This window comes from Molossus molossus, unplaced genomic scaffold, assembly GCF_014108415.1.
Source record: "Molossus molossus isolate mMolMol1 unplaced genomic scaffold, mMolMol1.p scaffold_m16_p_4, whole genome shotgun sequence".
NCBI classification, from domain to species: domain Eukaryota; kingdom Metazoa; phylum Chordata; class Mammalia; order Chiroptera; family Molossidae; genus Molossus; species Molossus molossus.
Genome location: NW_023425377.1, coordinates 77,294,772 through 77,309,868, shown reverse-complemented (window position 1 = coordinate 77,309,868; position 15,097 = coordinate 77,294,772). Strand labels below are relative to the sequence as shown.

General features: G+C 54.4%; 3 protein-coding genes across 6 annotated transcripts; 2 read left to right on the top strand and 1 right to left on the bottom strand.

The window, feature by feature from the left end:
• Positions 1-1,052: 1,052 nt before the first annotated feature.
• NDUFA11 (NADH:ubiquinone oxidoreductase subunit A11) lies at positions 1,053-7,377 on the bottom strand. The gene is made up of 4 exons (XM_036241059.1): positions 7,187-7,377; positions 2,654-2,746; positions 2,414-2,536; positions 1,053-1,222 (listed from the first exon to the last, which is right to left on the bottom strand). The coding sequence occupies exons 1-4, from the start codon at positions 7,281-7,283 to the stop codon at positions 1,110-1,112; spliced, it is 426 nt and encodes a 141-aa protein (XP_036096952.1). The 5' UTR covers positions 7,284-7,377; the 3' UTR covers positions 1,053-1,109.
• A 981-nt stretch (positions 7,378-8,358) lies between these two features.
• Positions 8,359-10,122, top strand: VMAC (vimentin type intermediate filament associated coiled-coil protein). Its single transcript, XM_036240795.1, has 2 exons — positions 8,359-8,549; positions 9,666-10,122. Exons 1-2 carry the CDS (start codon positions 8,359-8,361, stop codon positions 9,982-9,984), a joined length of 510 nt encoding a protein of 169 aa, XP_036096688.1. The 3' UTR covers positions 9,985-10,122.
• Positions 8,556-15,081, top strand: CAPS (calcyphosine). Of its 4 annotated transcripts, XM_036240794.1 has the most exons (5): positions 13,725-13,918; positions 13,991-14,089; positions 14,164-14,341; positions 14,506-14,712; positions 14,788-15,081. In XM_036240794.1, the coding sequence occupies exons 2-5, from the start codon at positions 14,007-14,009 to the stop codon at positions 14,887-14,889; spliced, it is 570 nt and encodes a 189-aa protein (XP_036096687.1). In that variant the 5' UTR covers positions 13,725-13,918; positions 13,991-14,006; the 3' UTR covers positions 14,890-15,081. The 4 variants fall into 4 exon arrangements, with proteins under 4 accessions (XP_036096685.1, XP_036096687.1, XP_036096684.1 ...); XM_036240792.1 differs by lacking the exon at positions 13,725-13,918 and adding an exon at positions 8,556-8,570 and having other exon boundaries at positions 14,506-15,081; XM_036240791.1 differs by having other exon boundaries at positions 14,506-15,081.
• The last annotated feature ends 16 nt before the right edge of the window (positions 15,082-15,097 follow it).

The following is a 15,097-nucleotide window of genomic DNA, read 5'->3' as shown; positions in this document are numbered from 1 at the left end:
GGGTGTTCTTGGCAGGGGTCCCTCTTCATGGGGGTGGGGAGGCGGAGGGGGCAGGGCCAGAGGGGACCTGGAGGGCCACACTGGGGTGGTAGAAAGTCAGCAGGGGCCGGCCAGCAGCTGACAGCAGCAGCGCTTGGGCTCTGCTCTGCAGAGGTTTAATTTTAGCCCATCAACGCCCGGCTGAGTTATTACCTGGGGTGGACAGAAGAGGAAAGCAAGGCTCCAAGTTTGGCTTTCAACCATGTCCAGGCTCTGGGGGGCGTGAAAGAAGGGATGGGAGGGCACGGGTGAGGAGGGGGCATGAGGGTGGCAACCAGCCCAGCCTGCTCCTGTGGCCCCCAAGGCCACCTGCAGAGCCCAGACCCCGCCAGGGCACAACACTGCTCCCCAGGGTGGGGCCTGGAGGGCCCTAATTTATGACCCATCTCAGCATGTTGGAGCAGGCCAGGCCTTCCTCTCCAGCTGCCAGGAAGCACTAAGCCAGTTCTGCAGAAAGCCTGGGGCCTGAGCCGGCCAGTATTCTGGGGCCGCCTAAATCACTGTGCCTGACAGGTAGCAGGCGGTGAGGATCTCATTCTCTCCTCTTGTTGCTGCCATGGGTCCCTGCCCTGCAGGCTACTGGTGGCCTGTCACCCACCTGTCAGATGGGGACAAGGCTCCGGGGCCAGGCTGTCTGGGGCTCTCTGCTCCAACGCCCAGGAATTTGGAGTCAGGCCGTGCGTGGGCCCTGGGTGTGTTTTCCACATGCTGTTGGCTTTGGGGGGAGGCCCAGACAGGATGGCCTGTGACCCGCAGGGGAGCATCAGGAAGGGCTGTGCGTGGCTGTCCCAGCTCCCACTCACAGGTTCCTGCTCCCCAATGCCCTCTCCCTACCTCAAGGCCCAGCTGGTGCCTCTGGCTCATTGGGGGTACAAACTCAGATGCCTAATCTCCTGCTCCCTTCCTTGCTTCCTCCCAAATCCACCCTGAGTCTCTCTGGCTGGTGCTGGCCTGTCACCATCACCCCGGAGAGCAGAGGCGGAGGAAAGGAAGACACGCACACACAAATATGCACATAATTTAATTTTAGGGCATTTCCACCTGCCCAAGGTTGAGGGAGGTGGTGGGACTCATACCCTGGGCTCTGCAAACACCTTCCAGCCTTCCAGCTGGCCCATCTTGACCAGGGCGGCCGTCATGCCCATGTATGCACAGGCCGCAGCTCCGACCCCATAGCTGTGAGCTGCAAGAGTAGAGAGGATGGTGTCAGGGACCATGCTGCAACCCTCCCTTGAGGGGTTAAGTCACTTAACCTTTCAACTTTGAAGGCGTGTGTGAAAACTGAGGCAGAGAGAAGCAGGAATACAGGCTGTCCGCACCAGAGGGAGGGGGAGGGGCACATTCAAGCTGCTGAGGGGATGCTGCATTGTCGAGTCTCAGCCTGTGCCCTGGTCACAGGCACCAGGCCCTGTGTCTGCCACGTGGTTTGTGAACCAAGGAGTAGGTTGCTTCCGATAGCCTGAAAGCTGCCACCAAGCGTGGGGTTCTGCTCATAGGCTTGAGGGGCACATGTCAAACCCAGACCTTGCTCAAGGTCACAAAACAAAGGCAGGATAGTTCAAGGCAGGATAGTTCTGCAGTGCCCTTCCTTTCTGCCTGGCTGGCACCTTCTACCAACACTCTCAGCCTGCTAGGCCAGAGCAGCTGATCTGCATGTGGCCTAAGGCTGTGGGAGGCAGGAGAGCAGCATCTGCTCCATTTCAGATGGCTCTTTTGGGTCCCAGGAGACCTCAGGCCATCTCAGGCCACTCTCTAAGCCTTAGTCCCTGCACCTGTAAAGTGGGGATGGTGAGTAGCACCCCCACAGGGCTGTGGACACTGTGGAGAGGGGTGGTAGTGCAAGAACCAGCACCACCTTCTTTATGCTCATGGTCCCGAGGTGGAAACAGGAAGTAACCTCAAATTCTCTGATAAAGCGCAACACACAAAGGAGAGAGATAAGGAGTGAAGGTGGTGGGGGTCTGAGATTGTACATAAAGTAGGTGAGAGAGAAAGAGCTGTGCTGACATCTGGAGGAAGGATGTTCAAGCAGAGAACAGCTCGTGCAAAGGCCCTGGGGTAGGAGGGTGCCTGGCATGTTGGAGGAACAGGGAAGTGGCCTGTGTGGCTGCAGCAGAGTGAGGGAGGGGGGCAAGGGAGGAGGGGAGCACTTGGTGAGGTGGGTGTACAGTAGGTGCTGAAGCAGCAGCAGCTATTACTATTATTCAACTGGCTGGTGGCTGAGGTTCAAAAGCACTAGGGAGATTTCAGGGTGACTGCCACCTCCTCAGCTGGAGCAGGCATCCCACACACCTGGCCCTGCCTGGCCCCTGGTCTGGGATGGAACACAGAGGGAGAAGGGTCAGTCGAGGGCAGGGTTGGGGAGCTTACTTACTGCGTGCTCCCAGGGTCAGACCTCCGGCACAGCCTCCAATAAAGTAGTTCAGGGGGTCGTCGGGTTTCTCGCGGACCTTGGCACTGACGCAGGAGGCAATGCCAAATATGGCACCAATGGCAGCTATGGGGCAGATGGGAAGGGGTGGGCACTGAGTCAGGGGCCCAGAGGGGCATGCTGGCTAGGCCAGTGCCAGGAAGGACTCTGCGGGGAAGCAAGATGCCCCCCAGCCTTGCTTACCTGCAGTAAATGTGTACCGTCCAGTCCTGGCCACTCCCTCCAGGAAGGAGTCAGGGGGCTTGAGTGCAATGCTATAGGCGGAGGCGATCAAGCCTGCAGGATGAGATGGGTAGGTGGCTCAGACTTGGGCCTCCACACTGAGGAGTGGCCCTGGCTGGGGAGCAGGTCCCTTTGTCACCCAATAGACCCTCTCTCCCTTGTTCCCCATTGTGCCCCAAGGTATCTCAGCTGGGATGGGAACTGGGGTCTGCTGCTCCGAAACCGAGCTCTCACCCTGCCTCCAGCCCCCAGAGAACATGAGGATGGGCCCATGGTCAGCCTGCTCCCTAGCCTTGAGTGCAGACATAGCCGCCAAAGCTGCACCCCAGACCCCTGGCACCCAGGTCCTGCTTTGATCAAGGGTGCTATTCTCGCCCAGCTGGTGCAGCTCAGTGGTTGAGCATCGACCCATGCACCAAGAGGTCGCCGGTTAGATTTCCGGTCAGGGCACATGCGCAGGTTGTGGGTCAAATCCCCAGTGGGGAGCATGCAGGAGGTGACCAATGGATGTTCTCTCTCTCCTTCGCCCTTCTCCTCTCTCTAAAATTAATTTAAAAGAGAAAAAAAAAAAAAGGCACTCTTCTCCTGTGGGGCCTGAGGCTCTATGGCCTAATCCACCTTGGCAGAGGCTTGGCTCCTGGGGCTCAATGCCTCCTTGTTGCCACCGAGGGCCCCCTCCCCACTGGCAGCTCCAACCCGGGCCCGTCCCTCACACCTGGCTGGCTGGGCGGCCGTGCACACCCACTTGGTCTCACCACCACCATCTGCTTTTCCATCTCTGCCGTCGGCCTGACCATCCTGCCCCTGACATTGGCTTTTAAGCATGAGGGACCTGAGTGAGGGCTGGGCCTGGAGCTGAGTGCCAGGTGGTTGGCAAGGACCACGGTTCTATCCTGGAGGATCCCTAGTGAACACTGATCTGGGCTGGTATGTGGGTCTGGGGTAAGGCTGGGGCAGGCCCTTGGGAAGCCTCTTGCACCAGACATTCTTTAGTGAATGGGCAGATGAGGTCCCACATGGCTGACTGCTTGTCACCAGAACAGCCCAACACAGGGCTCCCCCTTCCTCCAGCTGACCCTGCTCAGGGCAATGACATACCCCTCCTCTCCTGACAGACCCCCAACACTAGTTGCCAGTAGGGACCTCTTGGGAGAAGCAGCCCATTCCATCCCAGACAAAAGAGAATTGTTACCTGCTAGGTGGCAAGCACAGCGACTATTCCACTTACCCTCCTCAGGGCCCGAGGGGCTCAGTACCCTTAGAGCTGTTGCTTCATGGGAGGGTGGGAGCCTCAGAGAGGCAAAGTGACTTGCCTGAGGTCACCAAGCAGAATAGTCTGGAAGCCAGGTAGATCTGACCCTAGGACTATGGTTTTACCCTCACCCTAGTCCCCAAACCTCCAGTTTCAGGCCCCACCCATGGGACCTTCCAGGCTGAGCAGTGCCCCTCACCCTAGCCTGACCTCAGGTTAAGCTCAGTGGAGCCGCTGTGGGGAACTTTTCACTCTGGACAGTGGGGCTAATCTTCAGAGCAACCATGAAGAAGGCTAACACTGCCACCTCACTTCCCAGATGGGTAAACTGAGGCCCAGGGACGAGGGGAAAAGAGTCACATATAAAGAGGGCTCTAGTACACCTTCAATACACACAATGTTACATGTCAAATTTATCTACTAAAAAAATAAAATTGAGGGCTCTCATATGTAAGGCCCCTGTCGGCAGACTCTCCAAATCTTATTTCTCTCTGCTTGACCTTAGAAAGCCTGGAGGCTGGGAAGGGGGTAGTAAGGCTGGACTCTGTTCCAGCCCAGCAAGCACTTCCCTCCAGGTACTCTCTTTCACACATGATTCCCAACCTCTCCACCCCCCTCACTACCACCTTGTAAAGAGACTTAATCAGTGGGGCCTTCCAGTACTGCCTGGTATCTGGTGAGTCTTGATCTCAGGAACTGGGCCAGAAACAAGGGTCTTAGGACATCCTTGGGGGGTGGGGGGACCACTGAAAAGATTCAGTGATGCTCCCAAACCCATCATGCAGTGAGCCCTTGGTGAAACCTTATCAACCTTATCCCCTAGGCTTGTGGTCCTGGCCAAGCTGGACACAGAGAGTGCCCCATCATCCTATGTGCCCTTAGAAGTCCTTGAACTGGGAGCAAATGACCCGAGAACCCCCTGATTATCCCAGCGCCAAGACTGCCTACCCCAACTTTCCCCCAGCAATCATCCAGTATGGTGACCTGACACAGCCCACCCTCCAGGAGCCTGCTCAACTCCTCAGATGCTGGGACCCCCGCACACAAAGATCTCTGACCCAGACTTTTCCACAGCCTCTATTACCACCTCTCCATCCCCTCAGCCTGCTCCGGGCTTCCTCTCAGCCTCTCACAGTGACCTCCAGATACAGTGCACATTTTGTTCATTTGTTCATTCATTCATTCATTCATCATTCACAGTTGTGTGCCATCATTTATTCAATCACTTAGTTACTGTGTACCCATATCCATCCATTCAAAAATTCATTCACTCACATAGTTACTGTGTGCCCTGACACATCATTCGTTCGTTCGTTCATTCATTCATTCATTCATTCACTCATTCATTCCCTCCTCCCTCCCTCCCTCTCTTCCTTCCATACAGTTACAGTGTGTCCAAAAGGTGCTGGGCTCTGCTGGCCGCAGAGTAGGTAGGCAAGGGAGGATCCAGGAGCATGTTTAAGCTAAGTTCTGTATGTTGAATGGTAGCCAGTGAAAGCACACATGCACAATCCCACTCACAAACACCAGCATTAATGTCTTTCTGTTTCAAAATCCCTAAAGCAGCAATTTTCAACCAGTACGCTGCAAGAATTTTTAAAATGTGTAATACCTGACAGTTTAGTTAGTGGCACTGACTTCTTTTCCCTTAGATTGTCAAAAAAAAAAAGACAATAACCAACACAACAATAGCCATTCAGTGTCAATGAATCAAAATTATACCTTTTTCTTTTGGTCAGATTGGGGGAAAAAAAATTTTTTTTTTGGTATGCTGCATAATTTTAGTGATTAGTTTATTTGTGTCACGAGATGAAAAGGTTTGAAAATCCCTGCCCTAAAGTATCCACTTCTCTAAATCTTTTCCTTGAAGGCCCCAAAAGCCCCTCAGTTGACTCCCTCCAGCTTTCATTTCTCCTGAGACACAACAATGACCCTCCAGGCATTCACCAATGTCAGCATCTCCCCATAAGAATCCCTCAGAATAACTTCTCCAACAGTGAGCCGATCCCACACTATGCAGCCCCTCCCAGACTCCCTAAGTACCCCCACAGAGATCCTAGCACACACCCTAAATTGTCCCGATAACTTGCCATTCAAGCAGATTCTAGATAACCCAACTCCTGGGACTCCCTCTTCAGCCCTTTCTCTGGATGACCCTCCATAAAGACCATGCACACACATTCTTTGCCCCAGCCACCCCCAGAAGATCAGCAGACCTGAATTTGCAGCCTGGCTTCAAAAGACCCCGGGGCAGTTAATACACCTCTTCGACCTTCAGTTTCCACCTCTGAGAAATGGAGATGATAATGGTCTTACTAAATATGCAGATAATGACAGCAATTATTAGGTCTGCCCTAATGGAAATGCCTCCTAGTGTTGACTCAACTTCTGCCATGCCCCGTTTCAGGAGCTTCTCAGGGAGACTGAGAATAAAAGGGGCCTGGAAGGGGTGAGACTCCCCTGTGGGACAATGCCAGTGCCCTCACACCCCCCAGGCTTTCCTGACTCACTTCACCTATGATCTCCTCAGCACCCCTTGGATCCCTCTGGTGGCCCCAGTAAACCTTCCGATGTCCCTGACCACTCAACTCTTCTGGGTCCTAAAAAGACCTCATTCCACTCCAGAACTTCCTCAAATCTTCTATACCCCATTCAGACATCCCAATAATATCCCCCCCACCCAAACAATCTCAACCTTACCCCGTTGGAAAGTCTCACGATCCTGCAGCTCCTTTGATCCTGATAATGGCCCTGTCCCACTCCACGACTTCCAAACTTGGTGATAACTTCAACAGTAACTCCCCAACCCCAGCACCCAGGGACCGCTTCTTATAATCTCAGTGACCAGCCTGCAACATGTACCACGACCTACCGGCGCTCTCCAACCCTGCCAGACCCCCACCCCCAAACGTCTCTCTCACACAAGAGCTCCCTATGACTGCCCCTGACACTCCGTCGAGGACCAGGTACCACCCGCGAGATTCCCAACCCTGATGTGACCCCCTTGGGACAACTCCCACTGACCCTATGGCCTCCCTGCGCCCTCTGAATTAGTCCAACACCCCACAAGGTCTATCCCATACAGGAGCTCCCCCGCGTCCCAGAGCGTCCACAGACACCCTGACGACAACCATACGCCATCCCGAGCTCCCCAGCCCCCCAGGCCACCCTCGGAGAGCATCCAGTGACCCTATGACCTCCCTGCACCCTCCTCCCTCGGAGCTCGGCCGGCCGGCGCTCACCAACGGCACCGCTGATACTTGTGCTAGCGTAGGCCTTGCGGTGACACTCGGTGCCATCGGGGATGTCCCAGTACCGCTGAAGAAGCGTCCGCGCCATAGCTATGCCCCCGCAGACCCGCACCGCACAGCCAAAAGAACTCCGCGGCCAAGGGCAGCCGCCGCTCGCTATCGCGAGACTTCCTGGGCGACGCGCGCAGCATCCCTTGCAGACCGGCCAGCAACAAGCGTGCAACTTTATTGAGTGCCGCGGCCATGGACACCGGCTGCGCGCACGCACCGACTTCGGGACTGGCGTAAAGAAAGAACATGTGCTTCTCCGGCGGATTTCTGGAGAGGGAACTAGGGCCAACCAGGATCAGTGAAGGCGGATCTCGCTAGTGCTAGCTCAGAAGGCCCTAGGTTAGGTATAGCCTGACCCTCGGAGGCGGAGCCTAATCTACGGGCTGGACTATAATAGGTACTAGGCGAATCGCCCTGCACAGATTAGGGCGCGGGCGGGGCGGGGCCGCGTTTGATAGGAACAAGAGGTAATTATGGGGCCGGACATAGCAAAAATGTGGCCACTTGCAGCGCCATAATCTGCATGGGGGCGTGGTCACGCACTGTGGTCAGTACCCAAATCGGAGTCTAAACCGCGTGCGACTATTTTGGGGCGTGGTCAGGGTCAAGGGCGGGGCTTAGCGGGAAAGTGACCAACCCTAGTGCTAGGATCTTAGAGGGACAGGGCCTGTGCCTAATTTGCGGCTGGCCCAGATCTTGTGCTGGATGAAGTACGCGCTACGCTTGGGGACGTGGCAAGGGCCAGAGACATAACTAGTGGGGGACCTGACCAATCCGGAGCTGTACGATTGCCTAAGGGGCGTGGGCATGCCCGATCGTGAGGATCTGAGAGAAGCGCCGCGGGTTCCGGGGACGTGGTCGGACTTGCTCAGTAGCGGAATCCGGACCAATCCTCCTGTTAACTCCTAAGCAGAGTGACCAATCCCGTCGCCAGAGCCTGAACGGGGCGTGCCGCCGGAGGACAAGATCGGGCCCATCGGCGTATTTTCGAGGTTCCGGAACCAGTCTGAGTGTTTGGGCTTGAGGGCCTCTCGGGGCGTGGCCTATCTGGGGGCGGGCACGGATTCCAGGCGGCCCGGGGGCGTGGCTGGGCCTGGACAGCCGCCGGGGCCATGTCCACGCCACCGTCCCTGCAGATCCGCGAGGCGAATGCACACCTGGTGGCCGTGCACCGGCGCGCCGCGGAGCTGGAGGCGCGGCTGGACGCGGCGGAGCGCACGGTGCGCGCCCAGGCCGAGCGCCTTGCCAGCCACGATCAGCAGCTGCGCGCCGCCCTGGACGAGCTGGGCAGCACCAAGGACCGGTGAGGCCCGGGGCCCGCCAGGTGAACTTCTGGAGGAGGTGGGCGGAGGCGGAGCCAAGATTGGAAAGGGAGCGCTGGCAGGGGGGAACCGAATCATTCACGTGGAGGCTGGACTACTGGAGGGACTGAGAAAACAAACACCAAAATAATTAGTTATAAACATGTAAAGAGATGTCACACAAGTGTGGATTTTTAACTTAAAAGCTTCCCACAAGGCAAAACCAGCTGGTACTGAGTGGTGCAGGGTCCATCAACTTCCTCAAGTAGATATTGGGAGCCATGGCAGGTTCTTGAACAGAGGAGGATATGCTCTATCAGAAGTTTTTGAAGAGTCCCTCTAGCAGCTGAGAATTGAAAGGGATGAGAAAGTGCCCAGGGGGAGGTACTGGGGCTCAGGTGGGAAACAATTCAGAGCTGGTTGGAGTCATCTGTCTTTACTAAGCACCTATTATGTGCCAGACACTGTGCTGGATACTGGATCTATGCAGCTCTGTCCTTAGGCAGATACATCACTAGGCAGTTACAACATGGGGTGATTGGGGTTGTGATGGAGGTGCACACAGGGTTCTAAGGGGACCCAGAGGGAAGGCTTCCTGGAGGACGAGCCATCTAAGCTGAACAACAAATAGGAAAATATATAGGGGAAGAGGTAACTGTAGGAAGAGCTGGGGAGAGTCACCATTCTGGAGGCTGGGAAGTCCAAGATCAAAGTACTGGCAAATTCAGTTCCTGGTGAGGACTCTTCCTGGTCATGTCATTGTGTCCTCACAGGGGAGAGAGAGAAAGAGAGAGAGAGAGAGAGAGAGAGAGCGCAAGTTGTCTTGGTGTCTCCATATAAGAGCACTAATCTGATCATGAGGGTCCTACCCTCATGACCTCATCTAACCTTACCTTCCGAAGGCCCCCACCTTCAAATATTACGCTGGGATGTAGGGATTCAACATGCATTTGGGGAGGACACAACCATTCAGTCCATAGCTAGGGAAGGCCTTGAGGCAGTGGTGAGGAGCAGGGCCTTTATCCTGGTAATGGGGAGCCCTCAGAGGTCAGGAGAAGGGAGGAGTACCTCTGGTCCTCCACTACTACCATTACTACCAAGTTTTGTCTTTCTGCCAGTGAGATTGCCGCTCTCCAGGAGCAGCTGGTGACCTCCGAGGCCACTGTCCACAACCTGCAGGCTGCCTTGCACCAGAGGGACAAGCTCATCAGGCAGCTGCAGCCCCGGGCCGAGCTGCTGCAGGACATATGCCGCCGGCGACCACCTTTAGCTGGGCTGCTGGCAGCCCTGGCTGAGGCTGAGCGCCTGGGTCCCTTGCCAGCCAGTGAGCCTGGCTACCCACTCTCTGGTGGGCCCAGTTTACTTCTAGCCAACAGCACTGGGGAGGAGGGGGACAGGGACAATCTCCAGCCAGCAGTGTTTGGGACCACTGTGTGAGCCCCAGAGCACAGATTCCGGAATGGAGACAGAGAGTGCCTGTGGAGACTTTTCCCACTGCTGTGGGCATCTTCCAGGGGGTGGGAGGAGTTGTCACCATTGTCCCAGAGGGGACCCCATAGCAGAGCCATAATCCTTTCCAAGGATTTAAAGTCATAGGTTTCAAACAGGCAGCCTGCAGACCAAATGAAAATGTTTAGCCCAGACAGATTTAAAAAAACAAAAACCAGGACAGAACTATGAATCAATTACCCTTGTTGAAGATTTGGCAACATTTACACACAAAAATCTGGATTTCTGTCTTGGCCATGCCTGCCTGGATCTGAATCCAGACTACCCTCTTTAGCCAGGGTTTTTAATTAGTCCCTTCATCTCTCTTAGGGCCAGATGTCTGGGCCCTGAAGCATGAGTTTGAGATCTCTCTTTCTCTGGTAGAGGCAGAGGGCATCAAGTTCCAGATTATTTGACTGTTTCTTACCCCCTTCTCCCCTGTCCAGATTTTTGTTCATCCTGAAGTATCCTCCATCCCAGGCTAAAGCTTTTCTTACTCCATCCCAGGTCAGAATTATTATTATTATTATTATTATTATTATTATTATTTAAAATACTCACCTGAGGACATGCTTATTGATTTTCTAGAGAGGAGAAGGGAGAGAGAAAGAAACACATTGATGTATGAGAGAAACATCAACTGGTTGCCTTCCTGTATGCGCCTCAACCAGGGATTTGAACCCATAATCTAAGCATGTGCCCTGACCAGGAATTGAACCCACAACTTTTCAGTGCATGGGACGATGCTCCAGCCAACTGAGCCACACCAACCCCAGACGAGAATGAGGGGCTTCAAGCTTCATGCTGTTTTGCATTAGTTATTTTGAAGACAAAATTTTAATCCTAGACATTTTTCCCCTTAACTGTCCTTCCCTCAACTTTTAACCCAGAAGGCAGTGCCTGTGAGATGCTGGAAGCCTGGCTGTGCTGCCCAGGAAAACTCAGGCACCCCTTAACCTTTTCTTGATAATGTGCTGCCTCAAGTCTCTTACATGGGCTGCTCTCTGCCTAGAATGTTCTTCCCCTAGGTGTCATATGACCGGTTCCTCGTCAAGCTGTTGCTCAAATGTCACCTCCTGAGAAAGGCCTTCCCTGATTACCTGAATTAATTCCTCCCCAACCCCTGCCATTACCATTGCGTTTATTTTTTCTTTATGGAACTTCTTACCATCAGAATGTAAGCTCCATGAGGGCAGGGATTTTGTTCTGTCACCAGTGCCTGGTACACCCTGAGACCCCAGTAGGAACAGGATGGGTCTGTGGGCCCTAAAGGAAGTCACAGGTCCCTAGCACTTATGATGGAACCCGTCCCTGCCCCCGCCCTACCCCCCTTCCCCCCAGTCCAGCTTTTGTAGTAAGCAGCTGGCTCTTTTTTATAGTCCCTAGAGAATCTATTTTTTAACTCCTTTTTTCTACACTGCCCTCTTGGCCAGAGCCATTCAGGGAGTTTTGCTTTTTATCAAAAAAGGAACCCTGTGCTCTTCTCAGCTCAGCCTGAGCTGCTTCCTGCCTCCTTACTCAGGAAATTGTCATACCAGAAACTGCTGTGGGGCAGGGCCTATTCCAGCTTGGAAAGGTTGGCGCCCATCTCCTCCTCGGGATGGTGCCTGTTGTCTGCCTGGTATTGAACACTGACCCCTCAGTGTAGAACAATATCCCCATTTTCTCTTCTGAGTGAGTAAGAAAGCGGGGCTGTTTGTATGAGAGAAGGCTGGCTGGGGCCTGTGTGAACTCAAGAATAAATGGGGTGATTTGTCTTTGGTTCTTCTCCTTTATTCCAGGTGTGGGGGCTGGAGAGGTGGCCCCTTTGCGATTCCTGGTCTAGGGCGGGGTCCTGCTGGGTGGGGGCTTGTTATAGTCACAGAAGCTGGTGCCACAGGCACTCTACACACACAACTGTGTTTAACCTTTGCAGCCACCTGTGGACACAGGCTTGTCCCCTTTCACAGCTGGGAAAGAGGCTAAGAGGTGAAGTGAAAAGGCCAGGTCAGGAGGGCCTGGGCCATTACCAATTTTTGGAAAGTTATTGTTGAAATTCTGATTCTCTTAAAGATGTCAGAGCCCTGGCTGGTTTTGCTGTTAGAGCGTCGGCCTGTGGTCCAGAGAGACCCGGGTTCGGTTCCCACTAAGGACACGTACCTCGGTTGCAGTTTGTCCCCAGCCCTGGTTGGGTGGTGCGGGTGGCAACCACTCGATATGTCTCTTTCACATCGATTTCTCTCTCCCCCTCCCACTCTATCTGAACAAAAAATGGAAAAATGTCCTCGGGTGAGGATAAAAAAAAAAAAGATGTCAAACAGAGCTACAGTAATTGTGTATATATTTTATATTTTCCATAGAAAAAAAATTGATGTTTGTTACCCTAATTAAAATACACAATGCAGTATTTCTTTGACTACTCAAAGAATTTTTGGATTGCAGCAAGCCATCGGAATTTGTGCAGTAGACTGTCACTGTAGTTTCTCAGAGCTGACAGTGTGTGACATCAGCTGTGGCTTGAATTGCAACGCTGGGTCAGGAATTCCTGACCACACACCATTGTGCTGTGTGCAAGGCCAAAATTTAAAAACCTCTGATGATCTCTGGATCTGTGCAGGCCAGGAAGTTCCCAAACAGGGCCCACATTTTAAGTCCTGGGAGTTCCAACATCCTTTTTGATCCTGCTGGTTGGTGTAATGCTCTCAGTTGGCAAAGGTGTCCAAAATCTGGATAGAAGGCCTTCTGTGATGGTGGCCTCAGTTCCCCTTAGATTATGTCAGGGGTCGAGGTCACTTCTACGTTTGGTACTGCAGCCCCCTGGCTCACCAGCTTGTCAGGAGCGAGTGAATCCACTAACTGATGTTTGAGAACTGAAAACCACCCACCAAAAAGACCCACAACAAAAACACCATGGCTGGCCCCGAAATAACTGCCAGGAACTGCTTTGTGCGACTGAACTCTGCTGTGTCCTCGCTCAGCTAGCACTGGTCTCAGGACCTCCCACTGGACATGGGCCTAGGCCACCTCTAGCCCCCCACCCTTCTATGTTTTTATATTTAGACAGAGGAAGGGAAAGGGAGAGAGAAACATAGATGTAAGAGAGAAACATTGGTTGCTTCCCATAAACACCCCAACTAACCAGGGACTGAACCCGCAACCTGGTCATGTGTTCTGATTGGGAATCAAACTAGCGACCTTTCGGTGCACTGGACGCTGCTCAACTGAGCCACACCTGCTGGGGCCATCCAGCCCTTTTTTTTGGTTTGTTAATCCTCACCCAAGGATATTTTTCCATTGATTTTTAGATAGAACTGAGGGAGGGAGAGATACACACATTGATTGGTTGCCTCCCACAGGACCCTTGACCAGGAATTGAACCTGTGACCCTTTGATCCAAGGGCCGATGCTCTAACCACTGAGAAAACTCCAGCCCTTTTTAACTCAAATCCCTCAGCAGCTTTGGTTGCTGCCCTGTGAAAAGGGGTAGGGAGCCAGTGAAGCTGAGAGGAGAGGGGACCTGCCTCCGGTCACAGAGGAATTGGGTCTTGAGCTCCCTCCGTCCAGGACACTGCGGTCCCCTAAGGGCTGTGGCCTGCCCTTCCTTATTGTGGCCAGAAAGAGACCCCCAACCCCCGTGCTGGTCTGGGCCTGGCTCTATCCCAGGCCTGAGCATTGCAGGGCTGGGAATGAGCAGTGCAGGGGGTGCCAATGAGAGTGCTGCTCTGTCCCTTCTTCCTGGCCCTGCCATTCAGCAGTCTGGGTTACAGCTGAGGCCCCGCCCAGTCTCCAGAGCCACTGTTCCTTAGCAACAATCCTACCAAGCAGGACGCACTGCAAACACTGGACAAAGAAGGCAGGAGCAAGCGGAAAGCCACCTAGAAGAATCCAGGACAGACAAGGCCAGGTGAGTAGGGGGCACCTGGCTTGTAGCCTGGCAGGCAGAGTAGGAAACTTACTTGACCTCTCTCTTATCCAGAAAACCTGAATCTAGCATGGACACGGTGGATGCCACTGTGGAGAGGCTCCGGGAACAGTGCCTGTCCCGAGGGGCCTCTGGCATCCAGGGTTTGGCCAGGTGAGCTGTCCCCTCACTCCTTTCTGACCACTTAGCCCCAGGGACCACTCTCCAACTGGGCCCCTTGTTCCCAGGTTTTTCCGCCGCCTGGACCAGGACAGGAGCCGATCCCTGGATGCAAGGGAGCTCCAGCAGGGCTTGGCAGACCTGGGGCTGGTGCTGGACCCGGCTGAGGCAGAGGGCATGTGCAGGCGATGGGACCGTGACGGCAGTGGGAAGCTGGACCTGGAGGAATTCCTGAGGGCACTGCGGGTGAGGCCAGTCCCTTCACCCAGCTATCTTGGGGGTGGTGTCCAGCTCTCGGCGGGCAGACATCAGACATCCAGAATCAATCACTAAGACTCAGGGATTCCTGTGCTCTGCACTCTATGCCTGGAGGGGTTGGGGTCCCTCAGTCACCACTGCCCCTCCTTCAGCCCCCCATGTCCCAGGCCCGGAAGGCAGTCATTGCAGCTGCGTTCTCCAAACTGGACCGAAGTGGGGATGGTGTGGTGACTGTGGATGACCTCCGGGGTGTGTACAGCTGCCATGCCCACCCGAAGGTGCAGAGTGGGGAGTGGACTGAGGAGGAGGCGCTCCGCCACTTCCTGGACAACTTTGATTCCTTTGAGAAGGATGGGCAGGTAGGTGCCTACAGGGTACCCCTAACTCCTCCCACCCCAGGTTTCCATCCCTCCTTAGAGCCTATCTGCCCCCAGGTCACCCTGGCTGAATTCCAGGACTACTATAGTGGTGTGAGCAACTCCGTGGACACAGATGAGGAGTTTGTGGCCATGATGACCAGCGCCTGGCAACTGTGAGCAGCGCACACTCACTCAACTGGCACCACCATGGCACCCATGAACTTCCAGCTGGGTAGCCCCAGGGGTGGGGGCTTGAGGGGGGACAGGGAAGATTGAGGCCACAGAACTGGTTGGACCGGGTCTGAGGCCCTTGCTTGGCTACCAGGCCCAGGAGGGACAAAGGCCCCCAGGCCTCATGAGGCTGCTGAAGATGCCCCCCCTAACC